Here is a 17,014-nt window from a genome sequence, read left to right on the forward strand (position 1 = left end):
TCAACTATATCTCTTCGTCGCTTAAGTCCCTTAAGCTCCTTTAAACACTTTTCTAAAGGGTCTATGTTTAGCATATACACAGCGGGTGATCTAACAGGGGTCTCGATAACACTATCTTCACCAACACTCTGTACAGTGCTAAGTGGGTGTGTTCGTTGACTTGCAGGTACATGCCTGGCATAAGACGAGCATGTGTTAAGGCTAGATACTAATAGGGAATTAGTGTCCTGCATGGCCACTCCGTCTGTATTTTAAAGAGGTGTATCATATGGATTCCCTGGATTCCATGGCAAGTGTGGCTTCTTCTGCCGGCAGTTCGCTGCCTTTTTTGCTGTTGATCTATGCATAGTATTAGCCTGGTATGTAAATAGCATATACACTGTTCATGTTAAACCATAGGGGCAATAGGGACAATAGGGACAATAGGGACAATAGGGACAATAGGGACAATAGGGACAGTAGGGACAGTAGGGACAATAAGGGCAATAGGGATAATATAGTAATTAGCTAGAGAAATTAAACAGGCTCCAGCCCTTTAGTTTAACATACTTTGCTTTCGAATAATCTTAGTGCGCCTTTAAACGTTCGTTTGGATTTTCCATAAAGGTGGAATACCCTCCTTAATCTGTATCTTATTCTAAGTAAAGGCCTCAAATGTAAACCTTCGCAATCTAAGTATATAGTTAGTATATTATTAACTATGCTCTGCATCTACCTTGGATATACTTTACTTTAAAACAGCTACCAGGAGTGACTGCTTCCGGCCAACACCTTAATTATTTTAAAAATAACTATTTTTACTAATTCCGGTATGTTTCCGAGCATATGTCCAGTGTTCAATCTGTATCTTTAATTATTCCGGGGTCAGTGCACTTAAGATCCACGGCCGTTTTTTTTCCCTCTAGCCAGGATTTAGTCTTAGGATATGTATTGCATATGTAGTCCATACACTTAAGCAAATCAGGTTTGGACGGTGCTTCTAAAAGGCTGTTAAGTAGGTGCTCTGCAGGGTGGTCCTTATACTTTAAGCAAAAAAATTATGCTTTAAGTGAGTTTGGCAGAATATGATCACATAGGGAAGGTGCTCAGACCACTCTCGGGATATATCTAGCGTATGCAAATAATCTCCAAGACCTAATATACTTAACAGGGTGCAAATACCGGGCATATATTTTGTTTATTACATACCTAGTGCTTGCTTCTTACACATATCGATAGTTATAGTCCAGATCTTATTCTCACCATGTTAAATATGGGGAAACCGTATAGGTGAGCGAGCCACATTTCCAAGTATCTTAAATAGCTTTGAGAACATTACAGCATATGCATCGCGTGTTTCGAGATTAAGAAAAGCATATGCAAAGGTATTGATTCCTAGTAACTTGCAAGTTAGTGAGCAATATTAAAAAATATACTAGATACATACTTCGCATATATAGATTCCACCCAGAAATTGAGAAGACATTCGTCTTGCCATTAACCATTTTGAATGAGAGGTCCATCTTAATATGCTTGATATTAATAAACGCCTTCGCCTGAGCATATGTACAGCATATAATAAGAAAATACCGTGGATCAAAGAAATAGACATCACGTATCCATTGCTGGTCGTCCCTCTTTTAATTGGTCGAAGGCGTATTTATATAATACCCCTAGTATTAGCTGAGCATATACCTAAAAGCAGTAGCTATTATCATACCAGCAATATCAGTTCCTTCAGGATAAGTTAAAAGTCTCTGTTTTCGGATCAAAGCTTGAACTCTATCTTGAATATTAAGACTTTGATGTAATACACGTAGTGTTAAGGGACCAAATCGATTATATATATCAGTGAACTGTGGAGAGATTATGAACCGTCCTAAATAGAGTAGATACTTAGTATATGCTGTATATATAGAGTAAATATACTTACTTGCAGTTAGGTTAAGGATATTATGCTGGGAGATTATTTGGACCACCTCATCTGCAATATCTTTAGGTAATCGTGTTGGAGGTGGTGGAAAATAAATATAATTTAATTAACAAATCAAAATTAAGAAAGGAAACCGTTGCCAGGATGTTGGAATATACAAGTCAAATTTAACCTTACACTTTGGAATGTAAAGCCTGCCGGTATGGTGAGTATATGCTCGAGCTAGATTAATCCTATACTTAGCATATAAATATATAAAACTAGAAATATACTTACTACACCATCTTCTTCAGGATGTTGGCTGAGCAATAAAATTATATTCTTCTATTTTTAGGCCTGTTCCATGTTCCATAAGAACTTAAAGATAAGTCTTATCAATCTGAGCAAATCGTCGAACTGGATGAGCATAATGCCAAGGTTTAATATCTGAATTCTTGGGGCAACCAAGAAAATAATTCTGGGTTAATTAGTATATATTTAATATATGCAGTATATGTACCTAAAGCATACCTGATTTTAATAAAACATTACCGGTGGTGTTTCACCACATGTCTTAATATCTTGATATTCACAAGGACCTCCATCCTGCCACCAACATTTCATAAAAGCATAGAAGACATCTTCAGTTTCTTTTTAATTAGTTAATCAATTGCTTGAGGATAAAAGGGTTCGGCGTAACGTAAGCGCTGTTTATTAAGTAAATCAAGATTAACCCAGTCATATGCCCGTGATATACTTAGTATATAATTATAGACCCGCTCACAGGCCTTTACCGAACCACATATATAAGATCTATGCCAAGCCTTGTGTTGTCCGTTATCATCAAGCTTGTTTAAAAGATCCATTTTGACGAGCTTTGCAGCCCCTGTATGGTTTTTTGCAAACTGAATCTATTTAAAGTATTAGTATAGTATAGAACTGATATATACTCTACATACCTTTAACATAAGTAGACTTCATCAGAGCCCACGAAAGCCCAAGCCCAACCCAACCCAACCCACTTGTGGGCTGGGCTTTGGGCCAGGTTCTAGGGCCCATGATAGGCTATAGGCTGAGCCCAGGGGCCCACGGCCCACAGATGGGGCCCAAATGGGCCCCCAAACTAGGGCTAAACAGTGCAAACATGCCCCGATCTTATGACTGCATAACTTGTGCTTCTTTTAGCTGTAATATTGAGTATTTCTCTTACATTATTTCTCTTAAAAATTGCTCTTTGTAATGTCTACTCCGCCTGGTTATATTTTACATTCTTACTCGCTGAAGCGTTCAGCATCGTGCAGAGTTTGGTTAACAAGATATTATTCAAAAGGCAGTAATTGAATATATTAATGATACTCAAACTCATTATCCTCCCTACTTTTCCGCTTTCTTCCTGAAACCCGTGTTTGCGTGATATTCTCTGGCAATTCAGGCTCTGTATAATCCTGTATCACTGCTACTGCCTCATCATCTTCTTGTTCCTCAGTATCACTAATCGACTCTATCTCAATCTCCTCTAATTTTCTCGTCTCTCTCTTCCTTTGCAGCCTCTATCTCATAGATAGAAAAGAATTCCTTGAGAAATTTTGCCTCTTGTTCTTCAAGATCAAATCTTGATGTACAAAGAAACATCATAATCTCCTCAATTGTCTCAGACTTCATCCGACCGCGGCGGTAATGACAGATATCTCGAGCAGTATTAAAAGTCGTTCAACACCAGCGCCTGTTGCTGGAATAGAGAGAATATCCCGTGCAAGGGCTGCAATAGCTGGAAATCGATATTCATTGTCTCTCCAGAATTGAAGGGGCTCCACATCGATAGTATCTTTTAGGAAGTTAGGATTAGACTAAAGCAATAAGGTGTTTAACATACCGCTGTTAAGATATTGAGTTATTTCATCCCTAACTGGCTTTGCCTGTGGTTTGTGCCCATTCAACATCTTATTAAGCCTTGAGCTTGGTCTTGCTGCGGTAGGGGTGGTTGCAGAGCCTTGAAGAGTAGAGAGACGTTCTTGATAAGGAACCAGGGCTTCTTGGAAGGATTTCCGGTAGAGGTCGCGCCATTGTTTATCCCAGTCATCAGATAGGAAGAATTGGAACTTATTATCGGGGGCAAGCATTGTACTAATTGCATAGATATGTGGTTTAACCCTATCTGTCTGCGAGTAGTACTCATCAAGTTTTAATCGACCAGCTTCAAGAGAATCAAGCATCTGCTTTTTCCATGGAACACACTTCCGCCGAAGCTGCTTCATTGATTTTTCTAGATGCTCGAAGAGTGCATTGTAAATCTTGAAAACAAGATGTATTGTTACCTCTCGAGTCTTTGATAGCTCGGTTGTATAGAGAAAGAACGGCTCAGTAATATAAAGAAGATAGTCAATTTGGCGCCACTCCTCATTATTTAGCAACATCTCTTCACAATCATAGTCGGCACAAAATCGTGTAAAGATATCACGGAGTCGTTTCGCGCGACGAAGCATGAGAAAGGTTGAATTCCATCGAGTTCTCACATCTTGGATTGGTGTAAGCTTTGGATCATCTGTTTGAAGATTGTTAAATGCCTCTCGACGTGAAGGGCTTCCGTGGATATAAATTGCAAGAGAGCGGACCTTGTTTAAGGTATAAGAAATCTCATGCTTCTGGTGTTGTGTATTTGCCTTGGCTAAAGTTGACAGCCGGTCAGTCCACTTTGTTTCCTCGGTATTATTTAGTGGAACTGCCTTGAGACGGTCAAGAAGCTGGTTCAGGCTAAGTTGGATAACATGAGCAAGACAGGGAGTTCGGATAATATTAACATTATTAGATAAAGCCTGCTGGAGGGAATCAGCCAATGTCTTATTATTCGATGCATTATCACTGGTTAATCCAAAGACTTGGTCTTGAATCTGATGGCTGTTTAGTGTTTCTAGAACAACACCACTTATGTTCGAACCAGTATGCGCTCCGTGAAGAGGTTTAAAGCCAAGAAGTACTTCCCGATATACCCAATCAGCATCAATAAAGTAGCCAGTTATAGCTAGAAATGCCTGGGAAAACGGAGATGTCCAACTGTCAAGCGCAATTGATATCTTCGAACCTAAGGAAGCATCCTAAGAACACTTTGTTGCCGATCTTTGACAAGCACTTCTAGCCGACGACGTATCGTCATTGCAGATGGGATTTGTGGAGCAGTTGGTGCATTATGGGCCATCTGAATTAAGCTTATAAATGTTGGATGCTCGATTAGGTAAAAAGGAAGCCGATTAATTGAGAGAAATAATAAGATCTTCTCCTCCCAGGCTGGTTGTGAGAAAGGAACATCAGTCGGAGCAGATTTCTAGTAAAATAATTATTAATTAGTTAATAAACATAGTAATAGAACATTAGATATACTGTTTTTGGAGGAATTTAGTGATTTCATCCTTCTGTCTGTTCTCAAACCGTTGGCACGCAGCAGTCTTTAGGTGCCTTGTCATTGTTGATAAACCATGACGCCCTTCCTTCCCTTTAGCATCCTTTTTTGTAGAGTAAGGATGTTCAAGGATCTGGCTAGCGTTTACACATGACCTTTGGTGCGCCGTCTATACTAGATGCGACCTGATCATAGTGCTTCCAAATATCTGAAAGGTGGTTTGAGTCCCAATGTATCTTACTTTGGGACCCATAATCAGTATGTAACCACCAGTCTACCTATTCACTATGAGTCATTTCGTTATAAAGCACATATGCCTTTCTTCTATCGGGCCCGACACGTTCAAGAGAGGATGGAATTGTAAGAGGAATAGCTGGTCGAATAAATAAAGGGACCGAAGTGTCAAGGGCATCAAATGTATGCTGGCTGCCAGATGGAGTGGCTGGGTGATTTGAAGAAGTTAGAAATGTTAGATTATCTATCTCTGCATCATAAAGAGATGATGCAAAGTCAGATTGCTGGCTTTGGGATATAATGAAGTAAGTATACAACACATGGATAAAAATAAGAGAAGGGTAAAAAAAGGAGATGGATACATTACTAGGAGAAGGATTTCTGATTTACTTAGCTATGGACTGTGAGTCAAACAAACAAGTCTACATATCAAAAGAAAATATTCAGCTAGTTGCTAATTGGATAGATATCACAAGTGAAGTGTGTTTGGCCCAACGAGGCCCAACAAAGCCCATAAGGGCCCATGAATAGCCCAACAAAGCCCATGAAAAGCCCACAAGAGCCCACGAATAGCCCATAAAGCCCACGAATAGCCCATGAGAGCCCATTAATAGCCCATTCCCAGCCCAACTCGACCTTAGATACCCTCAAAAAATTTTCACCTGGTCAGATACAGAGACAGAATACTGGTAGAAAGAGCTGAATTCCTTTAAATTCACTTCTTTATACTATCGTTTAGGATTAGAATTCCAAAGTAGAGAAGATAAGCTTTTATTTCATGTAAAGAATGAATAAATCAGAGCAGGCAGAAGTGGTTAATTTTTACTTCTGTCTCTTATTAAAAAGATGCGCACACTCTCGTATATATAAAATATATATCTAAACAAGTTTGCAGTGAATTTATCCATAAGCCATCAAAACACCACCATAACAATCAGAATATGGGATTTTTATAAGTAATTAACTTAAAACAAGCCTTACTTTCTTTAATTCCAAGAAGATTTCCTAGAATTTCTTACTATTTTAGGCGAGGTTACAACGAAGCTCAGTTGATGAACTGGAACAGGTGTAAAAAACAGTATTTTATTTTGATTATTTAGCAGCTTTATGAATGCCAAGACCAAAATTTTATGCAAAAATGGGCTTTTGCGGGGGCCCATTGGGGGCCCATCGTGGGCCTGATGGTTGGGCTTGGGCCTGAAATCCGGGCCATCAGCCCACAGTGGGTTGGGCCGTGGGCCCGAGATTCAGGCCCATTTGTGGGCTCTGATGAAGTCTAAACATAAGCCGTGTAAAAATATTATTTATTTCTTTCTCAGAGAAATCATTTGGATTCCTTGAGGATGGAAATGGATTGTAGTTATAAATAAAATAAAGAATACCTTCTGCTGCTGTTGCTGGATATTTAGGTATTAAAAATTTCTTAATCTTTTAACCTTAATCTTATAACTAGTATTTCGCGCAACGACAACACCATCTAAAGTAGCTGCTTCCTAACATAGACTTAGTATATATTATACATATATTAGATATACACTAACCCGCTGTAGGCCTATTACTATTAGTGTAAAAGATTCTTGTTCCTGTATATTATCTCCGGATCTGACGGAGTAGACCTAGTACTGATTATACTACTAGAATCATCTCTATGAGATTCCTGCACCTCGTTCTGATAATTGGGTATATTAGTATAGGGTTTGTATATACCCAGTATATAATAAATATATATACACATACCTGGATTGGGATATTGTTGATCCATTCTACCACTCTTTCCCGAACTTCGGTACCAGCCATTGTTGTGGTTTGGTCAACCTATACAGAGTATATGCAGAGTGGATACCCTGTATTGTGTAGTATAAAATATTCTTAGGGCTACACCTTACCAATTATAGTAATTAAGCCCTAGTGCATATGCTCAGCGTGGTCTAAAAATCTTTTGAAAATCTCATCGTGGCCTAAGAATACTGACTAATCATTTAGGCCATGATGAGTTTATTCTTGGCATAAGCTCAGCGTGGTCTAAAAAGAGCGGTGAGTCTCGGGGCAGAATTTTAGCCCACGCCGAGGTTTTTTTAGACCACGCCGAGCTACAAGCCCCTATGCAGGACAAAAGAATGTGGCTGATCATGGGGAAGCGTCACTTTTTAGCGTCAGTGTCGCAGGCACTAGAGTTTGACGCGTCCAATCACGGCGTATGTCACCTCGTCTTCATGTAGAAAGATATCGGCCCGTGGATTATCCGAAGGATCAGTTAGTTTGCTTATTATTTATGCCTCTAACCTGCAGGTCCGATAGGTATTCGGAATCGGTCGGCCGTCTAAAAACTCGCTTGGCAGTCACATGACAGTCGCCTGACCAGAATTTTTTGGTTGCCGAAACCCGTATTACGCCTACAGTATAATCCGGTTAAATGCAATCATTTTGAGCTACCTCTTTAGATGCATTTAGAGGAGCATTGCATTTGTCAGACTATATGGGGATAGTTAGTTGACCGATATTCTGCTTATTATATATAATACTGTAATTTATGTAACATACATATAATGTATTGTATTTAACTAATATAATTGGTCAATTAATTGGGTCCACGTATTCGGGGTGGGTTTTTACCTTGCAATTTTATATGGGAAATCAAATTGGCCGCTATAATTGCTTGCATTTAGTGGAATATTGCAATTAAGGAGGTGAATTTAGCCGGGTTTTACTGTACCATACATCCCCACCACCAGCACAGTTAGGAAGTTCTGCTTTGGCAAAAATATAAGTATAAACCAGCAAAAGTCTGCTTATAATAAGGTTATTAATCAGTTAATCTAAGTAGTAATTTAGAGTGGTACCAATGGTACTTGAAAGACGTATCCTCTGGTCGGCTTTCCCTTCCCCCCTACACAGAGGTAAGTCATAGTTTTACCTTACCTTTTAACCCTCTAAGTACTTGTTAACTGCTTGTTAATCATTTAATTTGGAGAATAATGTGATCAAAATTTATTATGGTCAACGATTCTGCCGTGTTCCTGACTGCGCAAAGGCACTGATAAGTGACTCTTAAATGTTTCCAAAGCAGTTGCTGAGCACTTAATAAGCACTTATCAAATAACTAGTTACTTGCTGAACACTCAAGTAAACAAGATAACATAGTTACCTCGGTAGGATCAACTTCAGACTCATTCAAGGTAATATTGTCAAGTTCGGAGTTCATGATGTAGAATACAGTAGTTAAGCACTTAGTAGGTGGTTATGAATTAACTATAGTTAATTAAGTTGTTTTTGATTATAATTGGAAACTGAATTTCAATGAAAAGTTCTTGGTACTGGGCCCTCCCACAGACGAATTCCTGTATGATTACTAGGTGCGTTCATTCACTCCTTTATGTATGTTTTCCTGCCTATACAATAGAACCATAACACTACCTTTACTCGTGGTCCGTTCTAGATTTCTTTCTTTCCATTGATGGCTGGACGACCCTTTCTGTCGCTTTGTCGGAACTGCGTCATTTCTTAAGAAAGTATGGCGAAATTGGCAATACGAGAAATTACCCACATATTCGCGTCAACTAGACAGCCAAAAGCTTCATCGACTGCCGACCTCACAAATCATTGAGGATATCGAAGAGTGTGTTCTACTTTCGGATGGCATTTCCTATCCTGGGAAATATGAAGCTCGCATGGTTGAATGGTTTTTGGGGGTTGGGGGGGGGGGTCTCCTAGACATTATATGTACGAAAGGTCAGCTCGTACCAGCAAGATTGCCAATAAGGCTATCAGACCAAGGCACCCATCAATCTACAGAGCCAATTCGTTTTCTACAGGTATCAGAGGATCTCTGAGTCAAGAGAGCAATAAAGAAGCCACTGCTCGCTGCTCCGCATACAGTTGACTCCAATCAGAGTCGTGCAGGTACCTTGGCGGACGAAGATATCCACAGCCAAGACCGCATTATTGCCTTGGCATCTTGTCATCGCCACCGAGATAAGGCAGCAACTCGCTTATCTCTTGCGTGCTTATCTGTCTATCCTGTGCATAGTCGTATTCATAGATTACTGGATACGACATCGATTGCCGATCTTTATGTCAAGCTATCCGGTGTCTCCGTCGCACATGGGTAATGCTCCAAACTCATGCAAGAGATTCCGTTAAATAATCGATCTAATTATGTAAATAGAGAGACAGACAACGGAGAACTTATCAACCAATTGGATAATTATCACGATCAGTTATGAGTACCTTCTGCTATCGGCCAAGGTGGTGAAGTATCTACCTGTCTCCAACTTGTGGAACCCGGCTCCAGAGAGAAGGTGTTATATCTGTGTACCGCGAGGTCCACAGCTTCACCTATAAAAGATTCAACCCTGTCCTCCAAATAATGGCAACAACTCCTTCTCATGTATATCGGCGCTCTCTTGTCTCTGGTCACAGCTGCCGCTGGGGCTGCCGTCCCTAACGGCCAAACGATCTCTCTCAATGGTATTCCGTACTACATCAGTGGGATTCCTGTGTCTACTATCCAGGGGCATAATTCCTCCCTATTTGATATGTCTCTGGTCGAGGGGATAGATATCATTCCGTTTTCCGTCATCCCCATTACGCCTACGACTCGTATAGACTCCCTGCTGTCTGACTACACTCAGCGCGATGATGTCTTTCAGTCTGCATTTCTACGGACGGTTCTTCTAACTCTAAATAGTCAAAGAACAGGAGGGAAAAATATTTCTATCAGTGACCATGTTTCAGTGCTCAAATCGACTGGAAACAAACTGCTCATGACAGGACAAGGCCTTCCCAGCAGCTCTTCTACGGGAACTGTTCCTGCGCAGTTGAGTAAAGACCTTCCAAGTGGCCCATATTTCGTCTCGGCATCAACGGGCCAGGTGTTCCGCGCATACCGACTATACCCTGACGACAATCTCGCCTTCATTCAAGCTGCCATCAGTGACGAGAAAACAGGATTCCTGCCAATGCCTGCAGTCACAGAAAACGCCATGACCAAAGATGTGGCAGTTCCTTCTCGCCTGTACTACACGCCCACATCAAAGTATCCTCTGGCTGGTCTACGAGTAGGCGTCAAGGACATTTTCCACGTTAGGGGCCTCAAGACTAGCGGTGGAAGCCGTTCTTATTACTACTTATATGGAACGCAAAATCACACTGCTCCATCAGTTCAGAGACTATTAGATCTCGGTGCCATTCTTGTGGGAAAGACTGGCACAGTCCAGTTTGCCAACGGGGATCGACCGACTGCTGACTGGGTAGATTTCCACTGCCCTTTCAACCCCCGCGGAGATGGATACCAAGCTCCTGGTGGCTCTTCTTCGGGCTCTGGAGCTGCTATTGGATCATATTCCTGGTTGGACCTTGCAGTTGGAAGCGATACTGGTGGCTCCATGCGCTCTCCCGCAGCTAGCCAGGGTGTTTATGGCAATCGGCCGTCTACGGGAGCCATTTCCCTGGAGCATGTGCTTCCTTTGTCCCCAGCAATCGATACGGCAGGTGTATTTGCGCGGAATGCCGAGCTATGGGCTCAAGTCACCAATGCATGGTATCCGCACTTCCGCCGAAACTACACATCCTTCCCTCGCCAGATCTATCTCGGGGGAAATGAATGGGACGGTGCGGGCATCACTCCGGAGGCCCATGGCCTGCTCAACACCTTTGTGCAGCACCTGGAGAAGTTTCTCCGGACCAATCAGACAACCGTAAATGTGTCCCAGAGATGGAAGGACACACATCCCGATACCGCCCCCAGTCTTGAAGAGACTCTCAACCTCACGTACGCAACACTCACGTCTGTGGACCAGTTCAATCATTTGGCTGTACCTCTGTTTGCCGACTATGCAGCTGCGAACTACGGTCGTCGCCCTTTTATCAACCCCGGTCCCCTAGCCCGTTGGCAATGGGGTCAAACCAACGGAGGCAACGCATCGTACGAGGTAGCTCTACGCAACATGACCAAATTTCGGAATTGGTGGGAGACTGCCGGCTACGGAGCATTGGATGAGTCCTCATGCTCCAAGGGCCTGTTTGTCAGTGTTTACTCAACGGGATCTACGAATTACCGCAACCAGTACTTTGATCCCCCTGATGCACCTCCCCTCGGGTTCTCTACAGGACGCATTGCTGTGTTTGCAGGTTCCCCGGAAGTCGTTGTGCCAGTGGGGGAGTCACCATATAAAAGTACTATCTCGCTGCAGACGGAGTATTTGCCTGTGACTGTGGCGCTGCAAATGGCACGTGGATGTGATCATGTTCTGGCGGATCTAGTAGCGGGCTTAGGGAAGAAGGGAATTTTGCGGCCTGTTGAGACGGGCCCTCGATTATATATGAAATGAAGCCTGGTATAATAAAGATTTGTCTTATTTTTTCTTTTTTGTTTTGAAAGAAGCGTATGACTTGGGTATTATTAATTTTACAGAATAGAGGATATGCAGGTTACTAATATACTTTATTATGTATTTATACCATGGGCACATTGACCTCTTTCCCAGCAAGTGTGGTGTATGTCTCGCACTTGAATCGAACCCCTCTAGGTGCCAGGCTGGTCTCCCACTTTGTTTATGACCAAACATATACACCTTTTTGCTATCTCCTTATGGTAGCCAATTATGCACCACAAGAATATAAGCTTCGTAGCTACTTGCTAGGGGCAACTTACAAGGTGTGTAGTCAACTTCTCCATGCTGACTTCCATTTTAAGGTAGTTTCAAACTGGAAGTTCACTACCCGAGACGCATCAATATCTTTGACCTGTAGAATGTATAGAGTTGGCAGGAGGATAATTAATATCTAACAGGTCTGAGAGGAAAGTCTCACTGCAAGCATAGTAGGGGCACTGTAGAAGTCTCTTCCACCAATCAAACGATAGTAAACAATGTAACTGAATAGAACAAGGTATCTCATGAATCCCTGTTTCCTCCAGACTTCACGTTGTTTCTAAGATCTTGCTCCGAGATTATAAAGTTTCTTTAAGGAGGTAAAGTTGGGCGACCGACAGCCATTTAAAGGGTCAGTGGCCCTCCTATAGCTCCACGAGTGTGTAGATATGAATGCGGCGCTAGAGAGTGCTGATGAATTTCTACCTCTGAGATGATAGTCATATGGAGTCTCCTGTCACCAAGAAAGAGTTGTTCAAGAAGCGCATCGGCCCACTGTTCCGCGGTCCAACCATCCTTGCCTGGGACAGTTATTAAGTGTTTGGAATATTTGCACGTAATCGACATTGCGACGTCATCCACTGTATACGTCAAGGCTTGGACGTACCCCAGCAAGGCATTCTACCGAGAGTATTATCCTCGGCAGGTCTTTGTCACTGTCGTGTCAGAAAGGATACTTAAGACTGGACATATCTAAATGCTTCGTAGAAAGATTTGTATATTTCTTAAGTTTGTACTAGTGTTGACTGTGCTTTGTTCTTACACTTCACTGTTTGCCTATATATATACCGCCAACTGGTCTAGACTTGCGGATCGTCGATACGGTCAGACATTGACGGCAGGGCTTGATACAGATATTTCACTTGGTCTTGAGGTCATAAATGTCGAGTCCGCCAGCTGTACAATTATATGAAGATTAAGCTCTATCATCTTAATAGAAACTGGCATTCTCGATGGATGAATAAGGTGAGTGGGCTGGGAATACCCCAAGAATTGAGACATACGCGGTGGACCTGAACAGGGCCGCCGAACCGCCAAATGCTAGCTCTGTAGGATTGCATTAGTTATCGAATTCCATCTAATTAATTTCACCGGGGAAATGTGCGGAGATATGGAATTGCCATTCTGGGGAATCGCCCTCAACCAGAGCAATTCCTGAAAGAAATTCCTGCCAGAACGGTCAACAGCGGGTCTTTCCCGAAAACACCGGCGGAGACTACTGTTTAGTCAACAATTAGTGTCTGCGCGGTTCGTATGGGGCTTGACTTCCTGCAATGATGAATCAATTTCCGCTGGGTCGGGTCCATATTGTACTGTTGTTACTACGGTTCCATTATTAATATTTTGTGTTGGTCGGGATGATTTCCGGTGGTTTTATTGTTGCGTGGTGAATGTTTTCTAGGGATAATATCCAGTCTACCTATACCACTCGATGGATCAACTAGTATATCTGGGAATAGAGTATCCTATCTGAGACATAATATACTGTATTTCATTTTTCCGTACTCTTAGAGGGAGTAATATTCCCCAGATCGCCGACGGAGGATAAATCAAGTCCGTTGTCGGAATGGCGCATAAGGAATGAGGATCGACAATGTAACCATGCATTGTACCGCGACTAGAAAACGTTATTGTCTGCATTATTTAACCATCTCATCGACCTCACGTCTCACTTACCCACTGCACACAGAGTTCAGTATCTCAATACTGCCATGTGGGCTCCTCTGGCCTCCCTGGCTCTGCTTCCCGGGACCTTGGCACTCGTTGGCTCTCCCGGTGACACCGCCGTCATTCCAGGATGGCATCTCCAATCCAGCCTACATGCCCCCAACAATCTGTCGCAGCTGTCCCTCCCCAATGCCGATGTCAGCAAGTGGTATCGCATCGGTTCCCGAGCCACCGTCTTTGCGGGACTCCTGGAGAACAGCGTCCACAATGATTCCCATCTCTGGTACTCCAACAACATGGAGTCGGTCGACCAGACCATCTTCCGTTCTCCTTGGCTGTACCGCGAAGAGATGACCATTCAATCCCCCCCAAAGGGCCAACATGTCTTCCTCGTCACCCACGGTATTGGATCCAAGGCCGATATCTTCTTCAACGGCGTCCAGGTGGCTTCCAACAAGTTCCAGCAAGGGTCCTACGGCGGCCATCGCTACGACATCACCTCGCATCTGCACTCAGGTGCAAATGCTCTGCTCATTCAGGCCTATCCCACCAACTATCTGCGGGACTTTGCTCAGGGTTTCGTGGACTGGAACCCCTACCCGCCCGACAATGGCACGGGTGTCTGGCGTAATGTCGAGCTGAAACAGACCGGACCCGTGTCGCTGTCCGCGCCGCGCGTCGTGACGGATTTCAAGGACACAGATGCCAAGGAAGCCACGATCACCATCAAAGCGGATATTGAGAACCACGAGGGTGCAGCTGCTACTGGTCTCGTTCATGGGGTAATTCAGTCCCCTGATGGATCGCAGTCAATTCAACTGTCTCAAAAATTCCAACTGGGTCCGGATCAAAACACCACCGTCTCCATCGCGGTCCCCGTGTCCAACCCCCAGATCTGGTGGCCTGCTGCATGGGGACAGCAGCCCCTGTATACCGTCAGTCTCAACTTGTCTCTCAGCGATGGACAGGTGTCCGATTCCGCGGCCCCGACGCGTTTCGGCATCCGTAAGGTAACATCTAAAGTGAACGCACACAATGACACCGCGTTCACCGTCAACGGTCACGCGTTCCAAGTTCGAGGCGGCGGATACGGACCAGACATGTTCCTGCGTTTTGATATCGAGCGCGTCAAGACTATCTTCCAGTACATGTTGGACATGGGACTGAACACTGTCCGTCTGGAGGGGAAGCAGGAACACCCTGAGCTGTATGAACTCGCCGATCGTGTCGGGTTGATGGTGATTGCTGGATGGGAATGCTGCGATAAGTGGGAGGGATGGGAAGTGAGTTTCCCACATCATGGAAATCTATTTAATGTGTTCTCTGCTGACCTTTGCAGTACAACGACGAAGCCGCTGGCGAGAAATGGACCGAGAAGGATTATCCCATCGCTCGCGCGGCCATGCTCCACGAGGCAGAAATGATGCAGGCGCATCCATCCATGCTTGCATTCCTCGTCGGGTCTGATTTCTGGCCGAACGATCGAGCCACTGCCATCTACGTCGACGCGCTGAATCGTATGGACTGGCCGAACCCCGTGATCGCCTCCGCCAGTAAACGCGGATACCCGAAACAGCTGGGCCCATCGGGGATGAAAATGGACGGTCCGTATGATTGGGTGCCACCGAATTACTGGTACCACGATGAACAAGGCGCCGCGTTCGGCTTTGGGTCCGAAGAGGGTGCCGGTGTCGGTACTCCGGAGTTATCGAGTATGAGACAGTTCATGTCTCCTCAGGACCTGGAAAGTCTCTGGAAGAAACCAAATCAGAATCAGTACCATATGTCCCGGTATGACTCCAGTTTCTATAACCGGAAGCTCTACAACAAGGCGCTATTCGGTCGATACGGCAAACCCACCGGATTGGAAGACTACGTGCGCAAAGCGCAGATGATGGACTACGAGGCTACCCGTGCCGAATTTGAGGGCTTCGCTACCCGTCAGAATGCTTCGCGTCCGGCGACCGGCGTCGTGTACTGGATGTTGAACAGCGCGTGGCCGAACCTCCACTGGCAGCTTTTTGACTACTATCTCCGTCCTGCGGGGTCTTATTTCGGTACTAAAGTTGGTGCGCGTCTCGAACATGTCGCGTTCGATTATAGCGAGGATACAGTCTATCTGATCAGCCATGCCGTCCAGGGGACAGGAAAGCGTATCGTATCTGTGGACCTCATCGATAGCAAGGGGAAATCCATCTCCCATGATGAAGTCACCGTCGATACGGCGCCCAATGCATCGAAGTTGGTCGCTAAGCTTGCTGGAAGGGATAAGATCCAGCAGGTTGGATTCCTCAGACTCGTTCTCAAGGACGCTCAGTCAGGGAATATCCTCAGTCGGAATGTCTACTGGCTTTCAGCTAAGAATGACGTTCTCGACTGGAAACAGTCAAACTGGTATACTACCCCGGTTACCAAATATGCAGACCTCTCAGCTGTCAGCAGTGTCACTCCTGCGTCTGTCAAGGCGAGCATAAAGCCGACCACAGCAGGGAAGCATGGAATGCGTCATATGGAAGTGACACTGGAGAACCAGTCCGATGTCCCTGCTGTATTCTTGCATCTGTCTGTCATCGATCCGGATACGAAGCAGGAGATTTCTCCCGTGTACTGGTCGGATAATTACGTTTCGCTCTATCCAAAGGAGAAGTTGACGCTGACGGTGGATGTGGCTCAGTATAAGGGGGTGATTTCGTTGGAGGGGAATAATGTTAAGAGTGTTATATTGGGGGGGAATTAGACGGTTATCTGGTCTACCAATAAGCTGTATGTTTGATTGATTCTTTACGAATGTGATAAGTCTGAGGAACTGTATTATTGGCACTCTATGGATATGCAGACGAATATGGCTATATAGAGGACATATCTGCTTTGTTATCTTGAATTAAATATAAATTTTCTGACTACTCCGTACGTGTTACTGGTCGCGATTAGGTGGGTCGGACCGCGTCAGGTGCCTAGGACTATTTGGGATGTCATGTTCAGATAGCAGGTCAAGTCCGATTGGGCTTTAAATACACACTAATAATGAATTAATTATCTTGTATTATCCTCAATTGAATATCATTTCCTAACTAGTATTCAAGTAGTTTCTAACTAATTAGTTACAATACCAGCTCTTGCCCCCTTATCAACCAAGTCCAATTCTCCGAGCATGAATTTCTGGATGATGAAAGCGAT

At 43.8% G+C, this 17,014-nt stretch overlaps 2 protein-coding genes across 2 annotated transcripts; both read left to right on the top strand.

The window, feature by feature from the left end:
- Positions 1-9,904: 9,904 nt before the first annotated feature.
- ATNIH1004_011503 (glutamyl-tRNA(Gln) amidotransferase, subunit A) lies at positions 9,905-11,848 on the top strand (the record flags this gene model as incomplete). The annotated part of the gene is made up of 1 exon (XM_033576065.1): positions 9,905-11,848. One exon carries the CDS (start codon positions 9,905-9,907, stop codon positions 11,846-11,848), a length of 1,944 nt encoding a protein of 647 aa, XP_033421920.1.
- Positions 11,849-13,881: 2,033 nt separating this feature from the next.
- ATNIH1004_011504 (putative glycosyl hydrolase) lies at positions 13,882-16,574 on the top strand (the record flags this gene model as incomplete). Its single annotated transcript, XM_033576066.1, has 2 exons — positions 13,882-15,120; positions 15,177-16,574. 2 exons carry the CDS (start codon positions 13,882-13,884, stop codon positions 16,572-16,574), a joined length of 2,637 nt encoding a protein of 878 aa, XP_033421921.1.
- Between the last annotated feature and the right edge of the window lie 440 nt (positions 16,575-17,014).

The sequence above is a fragment of the Aspergillus tanneri genome (genome assembly GCF_003426965.1).
Source record: "Aspergillus tanneri strain NIH1004 chromosome Unknown AapTan_8_pilon_pilon_pilon, whole genome shotgun sequence".
Classification (NCBI taxonomy): domain Eukaryota; kingdom Fungi; phylum Ascomycota; class Eurotiomycetes; order Eurotiales; family Aspergillaceae; genus Aspergillus; species Aspergillus tanneri.